The 14,296-nt window shown below is 44.0% G+C and overlaps 1 protein-coding gene across 2 annotated transcripts in view; it reads right to left on the bottom strand.

The window, feature by feature from the left end:
• SLC18B1 (solute carrier family 18 member B1) overlaps window positions 1–14,296 on the bottom strand; it is a 759,286-nt gene that overhangs the window by 517,024 nt on the left and 227,966 nt on the right. For both annotated transcript variants that reach the window (XM_069606672.1, XM_069606673.1), the window contains exon 5: window positions 4,680–4,827. In XM_069606672.1, coding sequence (XP_069462773.1) covers window positions 4,680–4,827 — 148 coding nt within the window. The remainder of the gene's footprint in view (window positions 1–4,679; window positions 4,828–14,296) is intronic.

Raw genomic sequence — 14,296 nt, 5'->3', positions numbered from 1 at the left:
AAACAAGCACAGTCCCTACTAATCTGAAGGATGCCTGGGTCCCTCCACTGTTAAAAAAACCCAACCTTCACCCTGACATTCCTACGAATTATAGACCCATCACCACAGTGCCATTTCTGTTGAAAATTCTCGAAATGGCTGCCTATCTCCAAATACAAGCATACCTTGAAACTAATATTTTTCTGGACCTATGACAATCTGGGTTCAGACCTTGACACTGCACCGAAACTGCCTTAATAGACCTGAAAACCCAAATAGACTAACAAAAAGACAAAGGTAACATAACACTCCTACTGCTAGATCGCTCTGCCACCTTCGACCTGGTCAGTCACGAAGTCCTGTGCAAGCACCTTACATCTTCAGCTCATTTCTCTAATAAAGTGACAGCCTGGATACAATCATTCCTCGACAAGAGAACGATGAGAGTATTCTCACCTACAGCTTCGACAGACCCAGCACCGCTGACGTGCGGAGTGCCACAAGGGTCCTGCATTTCACTGACGCTTTACAATATTTTTACCAAGCCCCTGTTCTATGACCTTGACCTCTTGGGTGTCACCTACACTAACTATGCAGATGACACCCAAGTCCTCATTCCTATCTCGAGGAACTATGACTTTGACACAAAACTTTTGAATAAAATCTACCTCATCATTCAGGCATGGATGGCCACCCATGGCCTCTGCCTTAATGAGAAGACCGAACTACTTCTCACTCGCTCCTAAGCCAAATTAAATAAACTTGACATTAGAAATAAGGCTTTCAACATAGACAGCATCAATATCCAGGTCTCCAAGGAAGTCAAAACTCCTGGATTCCATCTTGACTCATCTTTAACCTTGACTAACAAGTGAAACACACAGCCTCTGCCACAGCCTATACTTGTAAACTGATAAACGCCTGCAGACCTTTCCTTTCAACTACAAGCTGCACCACACTAGCTAGGGCGCTCAACTTATCCAAATTGGATTACTGCAACTCGCTCTACTTAGGAACCAACAAGTGTAATATAAATAAGCTACAAGTCCTGCAAACTAATGCACTTAGATCTGCCCTCAATACACTGAGGTCCCACCACATATCTGAAAGTAGACGTAATGCCAGGTGGCTTTCGTTTAAGAACAGAATTGAGTTCATAACTCTGGCCCTCACCCACAAGTGCCTGTCCGACTCAGCACTTAAATACTTGACTTGTAAATTCAACAAAAACCTATCCACCCGACCTACCAGATCCGCACAACTACACTGTCTCAGAGTCCCAAGATTTAACCTACTGAAATCAGGAGGTAGCAGCTTCCCTGTCCTAGCTTCAAAACTGGGGAACTCCATACCTTTAGCTCTAAGAACAGAACCGTCATTTTCTCGATTCAGAACAAATGTAAAAAATTGTGTGTCTCCTTGCAGGAGACTTGATAAATACTAAATACCTGTTACCAGTTATTACTTCTGTTAAGCTCCTACCTCATTGAATGTACTACAATGTATATATGTATTTACTCCTTTATTCACCATGCAGGTACATAATCTTATATTATTATCTGTATTTTGTTGTAACTTGCCTCTGTAACTCTGTACAATTGTAACCTAAGTAATGCGCCCAGATACCTGAATAAACAGTTCAAAGAACCATGCATGATTACTCGTTATGTTGTAGAAAAAGAAGGTCAGGCGCGCACTCTGGTTCCAAGTCATTTAATCCTGATGTAAGTAATAACAGGGTTCAATCCCAACACAGTTCAAAAAATAATTAACAGGGCTGAATCCCAGATGCAAATAGTCCCAACAATGTTCAAAAATTACCAGGGTTAAATCCCAACTGCTACAGTTCAAAAGCACAATAGTTAGTTCTACTCCAAGTACTTTCAAGTCTCAAACTCTCATCAGGGAGGCTGTGTTAGCTGTGTTCCTTTTCAGGTGTTGCTAATTACTTTTTTCAATTTCATTCAATTTCAGTCTCAAAGGATTCTGGTTATTGTAGTGATGGCACAAGTGTTTCATTCAGGAGACCAGGAACCAACTCCCCTCCAAACACAAATCTTACCCACAATTGGGGGAGAGGGGAAAACCATGAATATGGCTCTCCAAAGTGGGGGCATACTAGCCCTGGTGCTGCTGCCTCAGGTGTTGCTAAAAGTAATTAGCAACACCTGAAAAGGAACACAGCTAACAGCCTCCGTGATGAGAGTTTGAGACTTGAAAGTACTTGGAGGAGTAGAACTAACTATTGTGCTTTGGAACTGTAGCAGTTGGGATTTAACCCTGGTAATTTTTGAACATTGTTGGGACTATTTGCATCTGGGATTCAGCCCTGTTATTATTTTTTGAACTGTGTTGGGATTCAACCCTGTTATTACTTACATCAGGATTAAATGACTTGGAACCAGAGTGCGCGCATGACCTTCTTTTTCTACTTAATGTTACAGGAGACCCGGGATCCAGAGGCAGCAGCACCGGGGCTATTATGCCCCCACTTTGGAGAGCCATATTCATGGTTTTCCCCCCTCCCCCAATTGTGGGTAAGATTTGTGTTTGGAGGGGAGTTGGTTCCTGGTCTCCTGAATGAAACACTTGTGCCATCACTACAATAACCAGAATCCTTTGAGACTGAAATTGAATGAAATTGAAAAAAGTAATTAGCAACACCTGAAAAGGAACACAGCTAACACAGCCTCCCTGATGAGAGTTTGAGACTTGAAAGTACTTGGAGGATGTAACGCTCACCTGATTCCCGCAGAGGCGCCGGTCTTGACTGGGTGAATGCCGTATCTTCAAAGGTGATGTGTAACACACGGTTGGCTCTTTGGGCTGGACCTCTGTGCACTGTATGTCTGACTTGAAGAGTAAGATGTCTGCAGATAGAAAATATGGGATTAATGAACTGGGGTTATTGGGGTGCCTCTCTCCTCCTCCCTTTCTCTTCTCCTGTAGAACCCCAAAGGTTAACGCCCTCACCTTAGGTAAGTGAACGCCGAGCTCTCCATCTGCCTCGGGGCAGGGTGCCGTAACCAGTTTCTTCACTGGATAAGGGTGCAGGCCTCTTGACCTCAGAGGACTGCTGTCCGTCGTTAACTGCACGAACGGTAAGTTCTGGGCACTTCAAATGTCTTAAAAGTCTTTTGTAATGATATCTCTTGTTTTGCAGGGTTCCGGCGATGGCGGATGGCGGGCTGATGAGAGTTGAGGATCGAACCCGCGTGAGGAATAGAAGCGCCTGGAAGCACGCAAGTAAGCGCTTGTAGTCTGCTTCACGATGCGCACTAACTGTCCCTTTTATCTTGCAGGTACAAGTTCGGAGCTTTAGAGAAGCTGAAGGATGCAGGAATACCCACTGGATTCGGCGTGGGAAGGAGTAATGGCACGTGAGTAATAAAGTTGCCCAATGTCTTTAAACGCACCTTCTTTTGTCTTTCAGATGCGGGATGCAGCGCCGAAGGCCTCCGGAGCGTGCAAAGAGCTGGTAAGCTTTTGTCTTTCAGATGCCGGAATGCAGTGCGAAGACCTCCGGAGCATGCGAAGAGTAGGTAAGCCTTTGTCTTTCAGATGCCGGAATGCAGCGCGAGGCGTTGGTGACAGCCGATGGACCAGGTAAGAGATGCGCTGCCACTGAAGACCGTAGTGCTAACCTGTTCTTTCTTTGTCTTTACAGGTGCTGCTGAAGACTGGATTCCAGGATGGTAAGCCTTTGTTCCCTTAGGCCCAGGATCAGAAGCAGAAGACACGATGAGCGTTCTGCTGCAGAGAATGCAGAATAACGCAAAGCAAGATTCATCCATCGGGTGTGGTTTAAATAGCCTCCTGTAGTGCTTAGGTGTCTCCTTCCACAGCCTCGCCTAGGTGAGAAAAGAGTTCCTGCTTTCCAGAAGAGTTCCAGTGTTCTGAACCTAGGGAGTGGCTCCTGCCCCACCCAACAGGAAAAGTAGTCCCAAACAGAAGAGGATCAGGGGCTCAACTGGCAGGTAAGTAAGCAGCATGGTCTGCTGCAGGTAAGTCCACCCAAGCATTATGAGCCCGGCGCTTCCAGCGCTGGGACTGGGCATCTTTATTAGCCTGGTGCCACTGGCGCCAGGACAGGGTCCAAAAGGTCCCAATTGGGACTGGCTGGCACTCGGAACCGGGGTTATGGGTCTGCTTCCAAGGGATTCGGGCAAGTCCTGATCTTTTGGAAGCAGAGATCATGACAGAGGATTAGAACTAACTATTGTGCTTTGGAACTGTAGCAGTTGGGATTTAACCCTGGTAATTTTTGAACATTGTTGGGACTATTTGCATCTGGGATTCAGCCCTGTTATTATTTTTTTAACTGTGTTGGGATTCAACCCCGTTATTACTTACATCAGGATTAAATGACTTGGAACCAGAGTGCGCGCCTGACCTTCTTTTTCTACTTACTCGTTATGTTGCCCTCTAGATGTTTTGGACTTCAACTTAAAGCATCCCTAGCCAGCACAGCCAGTGGTGAAGGATCAAGGTAGTTGTAGTGCAAAATATCTGGAAAGCCACATAGTGAGTACACATTTGCAAATATAAAGAGAACTTCAAAAAGATGAAACAGTAACCATTTTATCAATGCAAACAAGGCCAACTACTGATTTACAGGTCCACACTGTAAGGGGTCGGACATGCCTCGGACATAGCTTTACTTTTTTCACAAAATGTAAAAGAAATACAGTTTCACGTACCATAACAGTGGCTATGTTGTTAGGAAACGACTTTGCAAGGATTGAACACGATGCCGTCATAGCTGCACCAAAGCCAATTGCATCCACGGCTCTGATGATGAAACACAGAACAATGAACCATGTGCCATCTTCTGCTTTGTCCAAAAGACTGAAATGAAAGGTTGGATTATATTTTATGATAGAATCTTCACGCATACAATTTAACACAGCTAAAACAAGAGGCATTGCTGGGGTGGGGGAGGGAGCATGAGGGGGCTATAGCACCAGGTCTTTTGGTTGTAGCCCCGGATAGAAGCTCAGGGACTACACCAAAAGGCTAGCTAGCCACGAGTCCCGACAGTCTTGGCCCCGGATTCTTTCCAGACCTAGCAACACCGCTGGCTAAAACGCAACAAACAGCAAGTATGCACTGCTTTAAAACACAACATATCTAAAAAGAACTACTAAAACATATTTCATCGTGCAGAATACACTGATTTATTGTGGGAAAATGTGTGTAAATGCAATATTAAAATACTGTAGGTGTAGAAAATGTGAACTGCTAGTTTATGTATAGCTTTGCTGTGAAGTTCTTTAGCAGCTACTTCCCATTCAGTCTAAAATATGAATCCACCCACTATGGCCCCCTGGCGGAGGATTAAGGAATTGGTAGTCAATGTATATGATGCTGGAGAAGCGGATACAGCTTTTTGTCTCGCAGGTATTTTTTAAGTTTTGAGTTCTGTAAGAGATGGGGCGAGGGAATCATATATATATATATATACATATATATATATATATATATATATATATTTCCTTCATGCCTTCTCTCAACACCCTCTGCAATGCTTGTCAATCAGGACACCGCTGGGATGGAAAATGGGCGCACAGCGAGAAGGAGGGGCACCAGAGATGGAACAAGATTCACTCTAAATCTCAGAGGTGGTTCAAGGAGTTTATTGAAAGGTTTGTGGGCCCTAGGATCATCCCTCTCCCTCTTCTTGGATCTAAGCTCCTCCCAAAATCAGGAGTCCCTAATCCTCTGGTTACTAAATACAGGCAGTTGATCCCTAATGTCTAATTTTGTTTTTGATTAGGTGGAAGGACCAAAATGACGAACGCCATATATCTCTAAACTCTCTCAGGGACTTCCCAACTCTGACTCTCCAGTTGTTTGTGTTCTACAGGGAGTCGGAAAATGTACCTTACAAATAACCGGTTGGATTTAGTCCTCAGTCTAGTACACTCCCTCTCACCTCTCCCTGCTCTACTCTTTCTTGTTAGCCTCGTCACTCATTCCTTCCAATCTTCTATCCTTCTGATGTCTCTCACTCTATTATTATGGTATTTATTGAGTGCGGACCAGGCTTTGAGAAGCAACAGAGCACTTCACAGAGATATCCAACAATACTGATACATAACGGAACGCTTTACAGAGGTAACAGCAGAACAGATATACAGCGGGAGTAGGATACAGAGGGGCACAGAGGAGGTTTGCAGCTGTACCGGGTGGCAGAAAAGCGAGGGGTGAGCAGCATCTAGCGGCACGAGGGGCAACGTGATGGCCTAGCTATTGCCGCAACCCTTTGATGTTACTCTTCCTTCCATTACCCTACTGCTCTCTCGTGCACCCCAGTACTCCCTCCTCCACACTACTAACCCTTCCTCCACACTACTCAACACCCTCCTTGCACTCAGCGCAATCCATTTCACAGTCCCTCCCTACTCAACCTTCCAACCACACAGTAGTACCACTTCGGCTCTATAGCCAATATCTCTCCCTCTCCAAAAATTGCCTCCACAGTCTGCTGCTCCTTTCTCCCTCCTGCTGGTCTCTTGGTTGTCCTCCACCTCTGACCACACCCAAACAACCCACACTTCCTGCATATAGCCCAATCATATCTTCTGATTGGTTCTCGTTCCCTGAACAATCTGGCCCGGTATTCTCCTGCTTGGATGATTGGTATTCCATGTAGTTTACAAATAATAGGGGGATAAGCCCCGGCCACTGTACGAGCTTGCCACGGAACAACAACAATGGCAGTCTGGGAGGTTTTATGTTCCAGTTAGAGTTTGGGGGCTCGTCTCTGCATGCAGTTCTTTGTTTATGCGGTTAATTTTTCATAGATCTCGCTCCATCTCCCTCTCCCCACCAACCCCCCGTACCGGTGGATCTTGGCTTGTAGAGGCACTGAAAGTTGCTGGCGCGTGTTCGAGCGAGTGGTTGCTGAGTGGGCTGTCTTGCTGCTGGTTACGCTGCCTGGACTGCCTGAACTTTGGACTTTCCTCGGCCACAGCTGATTGGGTAAAAACTCCTTGCAATCACCCCAGGACTGACTTTGGATTTTGCCTAAACGTTTAGCTAAACAAGCTAACCAATTTTTATTTTTGTTCCCTTTGTTTCCTTTGTTTATTTTGCTGCCTGTCTGCTTCCTTGTGGATTTTGTCAGCAGTTGCTCCCATTTTGAATCCGCCCACGCTGCCAGCAGCCTTCACAAAACCACTGCTCCTACGCGTTCAGCACGCACGTTCGAGCGAGTGGTTGCTGAGTGGGCTGTCTTGCTGTCTAGTGTTCGAGCGGGAGCTCGCCAGACCTCATTGTTTGACAGAGTAATCACATAATTATATAATTATAGTGAAAGATCTGGTTGTGAAATACCAACCTCTTGACTCCACGATGGTACTCAAAAGATTTATGTTAAAATCCAGCATGCCGGCTATTAATCCGACCCAGCCATTCACCCTTGATCACCTTAAGATGACGTCGGCCAGAAATTCATGCTGCGCGAGTGCAGGAGTCCAAACCTCCAGCGCTCGATGTCCCTCACATCGGACATCTGCGCTATTATCCTAATGAACCTGCCCCCAGCGACCCCATTCTTCCACAAATTGACTCATCCATTGGCACTAACATCAGAAACAGCGACGCCACGAACATCAATGACTGTTTACCTTCACCAGTGCTAACACAAAGTCTAGAAGTGGTCCTACAGGGTGATACCAAAGTATGCAATAGCGCCCTACTCTCGACCGATTCCAATGCCCCAATCTTTCTAGGGCCAACAGGTGAAGTCACGGACATAACCCTAGTATCAGCTTGTGCCTCAGGCGAACTGCAACCCTGTAGCTTACCCCTTCCATCTGATCACACAACTTCTCAATCGGTGATGGAACCCATCCGATGCACAGTGGCCGTTCAACGCAAGCTTCGTGCAGCACACAAGCTTCTAACAATCGCAGGGGAGGTTGATGTTGAGGCCATGGACTTTATGGATAATAAGTCCCCTACGCAATCTCCCGACATTCTCTACATCTGCTCCAATACTGGTGATTTGATTCAGTTGCATGCAGATCATACTCCGAGTATCACATCAGCTCCTAATAAGCTCTCACCAGAACAGGGCTCTCCACCCCAAAAGAGGCATCCAACCTTCCACCAATCGCCAGACATCCCGACCGGGCCCAAAACCCACTTTGTAGACGAGTCACCGTCCTTTATTGCTCCCACCCCACGCCGTACAAGGTTCCAGGAAGCAGTACAGGATACCAAATTTTTTATTAACAAAACACAATCCAAGCGCTTCTCCTTTCCAGAAGCCCCAGCTCTCAATAACACCTTGAGCGCCATGAATACTGCCCTCCTAACAATAGCAAAACTATATGAAATTCTCGACACAAATATGACTCATCAAACAATATTATTGGAGCAAGTTCTCAAAGTAGCAACCAGCTCTGAGGTAGTCCTTACCTCCAATCCAAATCGGCAGCCATCCATTCCAGATCAGTGTGACAAGGCTTCAGATAAACTCACAGCTCCCGAAATTACATCGAGACCAAAGAACTGGAATGCATCGAGTGCTTCAGAGTCTACACTATACGTGCCAATTGCGCAGCTGGTGAGTCCGGTAAATGCTAGTGATGCACCAAGCGTATTACATCTCTCATTACAAGTGCCGACCAATCCACAAATGAATCCCGTGGATCCCTGTCATGCAACTGACGACCAACACGTGATGCATGACAAGCTTCAAAAAGCCAACACGGTTAAAGATGATCCCGCCCCTAAAGATGTTGGTGCGAAATCCTCTTGCCCCAAGACTACTCCCAGTGTTAATACCTTCCCTTCCTCAACGACAAAAATCTTCAAGCTGTTTGTGCCAGTGTCCACCAATTCAGAGCTTAACAAAGTCGCCCCTCAGTCCTCCAATACTGAGCAGAGTAAATTTGTGAAGCCGGCAAGAGTAGGGCGACGCACATAATCAAAAGTAAAAGTGCGGAAATTTATTAAAATCATCTCCAGGCGAGAAAAGCCCCAGACCATCACAGTTGCCAAGGAAATACCGAATGTCAACAAGGCCGTAACCCATACATTTATGGCCTACAGACCCCGAGACAAATTGGTGGCACTTACAATCAAAAGAGTCCCCCCAGGCTGCCCAGAGAAGTCTATTTCCCAGACCGATATTTCAAACCTTCCAGCACCCACAATTGAGCTCACCAGTAGCAAAATAATTGGTGAGAAATCATTGCACTCCACCACCTTGGGCATAGGCAAAGCTCAAACTGTCCCGCCGAGCCTTGAGGAACTGAGAGAAGAGATTAGAGCTTCCATTAATGCTTATATGATTCTGGATCCCCCCTCAAAAAAGCTTTCCGATGCCTCGCAAATCTCGCAACAGTTCTCTGGTTCCAATCCACAAGTCGTCACCCAAACCACTGCAATAGTCACGTGCAGTGATCAAATCTCCCAACCGACATATATATCCGCACCACCCAGAGATCAATCATTCCAAAAAGAACTGCATCAGATTAATCCCAGTATACCTATACCCTTACCTACCCAGATCATCCCACAACCTATGACTACTGTTTCACCACCGATGGTGCAACTTGATCAGACAATTTCGCCAATTCAAGATTTAAGGGACATCATAAAGACATCAATTGACTCTTACTTTGTGGAGTTCCACGGTCGAAAGCAATGTGCTGACAATACACAATGCAAAGTTTTCCCTGACGTGCGCTTGCTGTTAAAGGGTCTGTTGAAATCATCCAATGTGAGTAACTCAGATGAAGGTGCACTTGTAGAACGCAGACTCCCCCAAGGACTGCAACAAAATCTAGACAAACTTGTCCAACCCCAATCGTCTTGATAACGACAAAACAACCAAACAATCTAATCATTGTTGCTTAGTGCTAAGATGTCGTGACGCTCCATTTCTGAAGTACGCCCTTAACAGAGCGAGCATTCTAAATATTTGCAGTGAAGTTCCAACGCTAACAGCCTTATCCACAGCAGATATCAATTTAGTGGAATTCACTAAAATGAAGGCAAGAATTCAACGGGCAATCTAATTTAGTAGCCAACATCTTGTGGCAGGCCAGAATGTCCTTGTTCGATCTATGTTTTGTATTATTACAAGAACAAAACACTAAAGCTGATTCTGCCGAAAGAACACAGGTCAAGACATACAAGCCTAGCCACATCGGCACGACACTGTAAACTACAAATCATTCAATTTACGCTACGGCAGCACAATTATACAGTTCGAAGTCATAACATGATGCATTCGTCAGTACTTTTAGTCTAGTCTCATGGAACACAAGAGGCCATAAACATATAATCAATTCTGGGACTAGTGGCCTAGCAAAATTTTGACATTGTTGCACTTCAGGAAACCTAGCTCACTGAGACCCCTGTATGGGCATCCCACTTAATTATTACAACACCAGCTATTAAGAACACCAGGGGCCGACGCAATGGCGGACTCTTACTGGCCATTAGCAAAGTTTCCGCTTTCAGAGGTGTAAAACTCCCCTCGCCTTGTCCCTAATTTCAAGCTGTAAAACTGACCAGAGGTATTTTAACCATTGTCATCATTAACATCTACTGGAGTAAGCAGAATTTATCAGTAGACTCCTTTTTTGGACATTTGCTCTGGCATTGTTGTTGGACCAGAATATACTTCATACAATTATAGTAGGTGACCTCAACTTGCACCTATTTTCAAATGGGGAAAAGAGGCTAGCATCTGATGAAATAACCTGGTCCAACATCATGCAAGAAAGAGGGTTTGTCATGTTAAATGGTGCTGTACCCGGAGATGTTCCATCTCAATTCACCTGGGGCAGGGAGGACAAGCAGGCGACATTAGATTACATCTATGTACACACTAGCTTTTTAGCAAAAGTACAATCTATGCAGGTCATACAAACAAATCTTAGTGACCATAATAAGCTTATAATGTATCATAGAATTCCCTAGCTTTCAATGTCACAGCAAAGGAACCCCCACGTCACGAATATAACAGTGAATAATAGTGGCGCTCGTCTGCGTTGGAACCATTGCAAGTTGTATCACGAGTGGCATCTGGGCTTGCTTGAATGAGGCCACATCCAAAACTCAAGGATCTGTACAAATCAATGCCATCCCTAATGAGGTCTTGAAGGCCTATTTTCATAAATTATATTGCTCCCCATTTGAAAACTTGACTCCAAACTCGAGCAACCAATATATGCTCCATCACTTTACAATAGACATTGAAGACATCGGGCATTGCATTTCAAATTTGAGCCGATCGCGGGCAAGGGGACCAGACGGCCTAGATAATGGTATGCTGAAGGACCATCCACATGAATGGGCAGAGATACTCCATCAAATATTTAAGCACATATTTGCAACATGAGCCCTACCAAATTCCTGGAAGCAATCTATAATACTTCCAATATTTAAAAAAGGCAGCAGAGATAACCCTACATCATACCAGCCCATTGCCTTACTAGATTTCCCGGGCAAGATATTTGCAGGGCTCATTCTGAATAAATTCAATCTATGGCTGGTCTCAAACTGCTTACGTGATCCATTCCAAACAGGCTTCCTCCCAGGCCTCGGTACAGCTATCAACATCATCACTTTGAATAGTATTATACAGCAAGCACAACAACGACACCAGGCACTTTATACTGCCTTTGTAGATATTCGCATGGCATTCGTGCTGTCCCTTGTGAGCTCCTTTACAAAAAACTGATGGACAGAGTGTCCATGGTCCATCTTAAAATGGCTCATTGATCTGCACACCGACACCACAATCCAAATTAAATTGTCCAACGAAGGCCTCTTATCAGATCCAATTCACACTGCCTGTGGATTAAAACAGGGTTGTTTGTTGGCATCTGCCATGTTTAACTTCTTTATTTCTGATGTGGGTTCTAGTTTTGAAGCAATTGTAACAGATTCTCCGAAAATCAATGGCGTTCATGTAAAACTTTTGCTCTACGCTGATGATCTGGTTCTTTTTTCAAAGACCCCTAATGGGTTACAAGCTCTTTTGGGTTCTCTTGACGCATATACCCAGAAAAATTGTATTTCATTTAATTTAACGAAAACAAAAATAATACAATTTGTCAAACATAATCAACGTGTTGCCACTCACCAGTGGCCCCTACAAAACAATAACCTTCAGTCACGTCATACATATATTTGGTCACCTACATAACCAACTGCCCTAATCAGAAGGCCAATCATCAGCATGTAAGGCAAAAATGATTAACTGCCATATCTCAAGCACACCTAATTAAAACAAGGTATTGTAAATTCTCTATAACCTCCCCCCCATCATTGTATACTATAAACAAAAACTAACCCCAGTAATTTTATATGGTACTGAGGCATTTACAAGTAAATCTTATCAATACTGGTCGATTATAGAAGGCTTTTATTGGAAGCGAGTCCGAAACATACCATTGTCAGAACCGATATGTATTCTCAGACATGAGCTCGGCCTACTCTCACTTTATGCAGTGTATACATGGAAATTATGCTAATTTACCATAAGTGTGTGATGGGTACTAACCGGCCTGGCCTACTAAGCATTATATCGGAATATCTCCTGAGATCAACGGATGTCTTTGCTGTGACCGGGAGAGAAATGGCGCAAAAGATCATTAACAATATAGGCATCTCCCTGGCGTTACTAATTGATAATCCAGATAAGACGAAAAAAGTGTCTTTGGGAATATGACTGGATCAAAACCAGGAGTGCGTGCCTTAAATACCATAAATCCTTGACCAATCCATTTGCCCTAAAACGGTATGGTGAAACCGAGAGCTATCTAACTATGTTTCCTGCCTCGCGACACCGAGATGATTTTTTGTGATTTCGCCTAAATATCTGGCCCATTAAGGAGGTCTTGTGTATACGCAGACTTTTACCAATCTCTGATATACAATGAAACGATGATGCATCTGTGTACCGAATGCACAATGTTACTGTCGCAGAGAATTTTACACTTTGAACATCTGTTTAACGGGCATTTGATCATCACAAGTGCAAGACTATGGGAGCTGCTGTTTCATACCACAATGAGATAATTCTCTAGACAATGCCAGATCAATGGCCTTGTCAGAGGAGGCAAAACACAACAAAATTATAGATGGGAGATTTCATCTATTTGATTTAAACCACCTTGGAGTTACGAGTGGCATTACAGATAACTCCATCTTTGCTCTCCTTGTCAATCATATGTCACTCTGAAATCCTTAGTAGAATATATCCCTGTAGCCAATAGCTACACGTTTACAATTCCATCTATATTTTGCAGCACTGATGCTGGTCGAAGAGTTGGTCTACGGAATATGTATTTGACAGCGCCAATACCACATGATGTCATCTGGAGCACCAGGAGCAACTTCTGAGACAAGGGCTCGATTCCATTGAACGAAATTAGCAAATTCCACTGTTGTCTTTTCATAATTTGCTGCAACATTATCAATCATGCTATTCTAGAGACAACAGCATCAGTTAGCGATTAAGTTTTCTAGTGAGAGCTGAATAACTAATCATATATGCACAGCAAAACAACTATAGACTCTATCTGCATAGATAATTTGTTCTGAGAAAATACAATAAAGCACCAAAGTCAGTCATTTCCAGTAGCCTGATATATGGGACAGCTTAGTTGCTGGAGCATTAAAATTACCCAAGAATGGCAAACTGTACAATAATCATATTCCAGAAGAGACTCTGGAAAGTATTCTTGGTAAGTGGCCACTGAAGTGTGTGATCATGTTTTAGAACATATTCTCAAGCACCTGGGAATGCCACAGGATGCACAACCTACAAGCAATACATCACTCACTAAACAGTAGATGCACCAACAACAAGCGAAACAATCTTTTTTGTTGTTGCAATATATATTTAATTGAAAATTCAATGAACAATGCCAAGTGTAATCTTATCAAGACATCTATTATAGTATCATCGGAATCTCATTTTATATTTTCATTAATCTTGTAGCCCCCCCCAACAATATTAAACAACAACATTCAAATAAATAAAATAAAGGTGGACATAAACAATACAAATAATAAACTAATCGGTTCTACCAGTGGCTTGAGCAAGATTTCAAGTTTCCCATCAACACTACGCCACCCCTTTTGCCCCTGCCTCGGTTTCTCTCCCCGTAAGGTGTTCAGCACTGCAGAAAATGTCTCAGAGTTTGTGGGCGGAAAAGCCTCTGTTCCCTGTCCTGCACAAAGTTAAAGAATGGGGCCCAGGGCGGGAAAACCGTGTCATATTTCCTGTCACATGTGCTGACAGTTTCTCCATTGCAACGATTTCCCAAACTTTGATCCACCA

Source organism: Ambystoma mexicanum, chromosome 4p (genome assembly GCF_040938575.1).
Source record: "Ambystoma mexicanum isolate Mex_15411 chromosome 4p, UKY_AmexF1_1, whole genome shotgun sequence".
NCBI classification, from domain to species: Eukaryota; Metazoa; Chordata; class Amphibia; order Caudata; family Ambystomatidae; genus Ambystoma; species Ambystoma mexicanum.
This window is presented reverse-complemented; position numbering and strand designations above follow the sequence as displayed.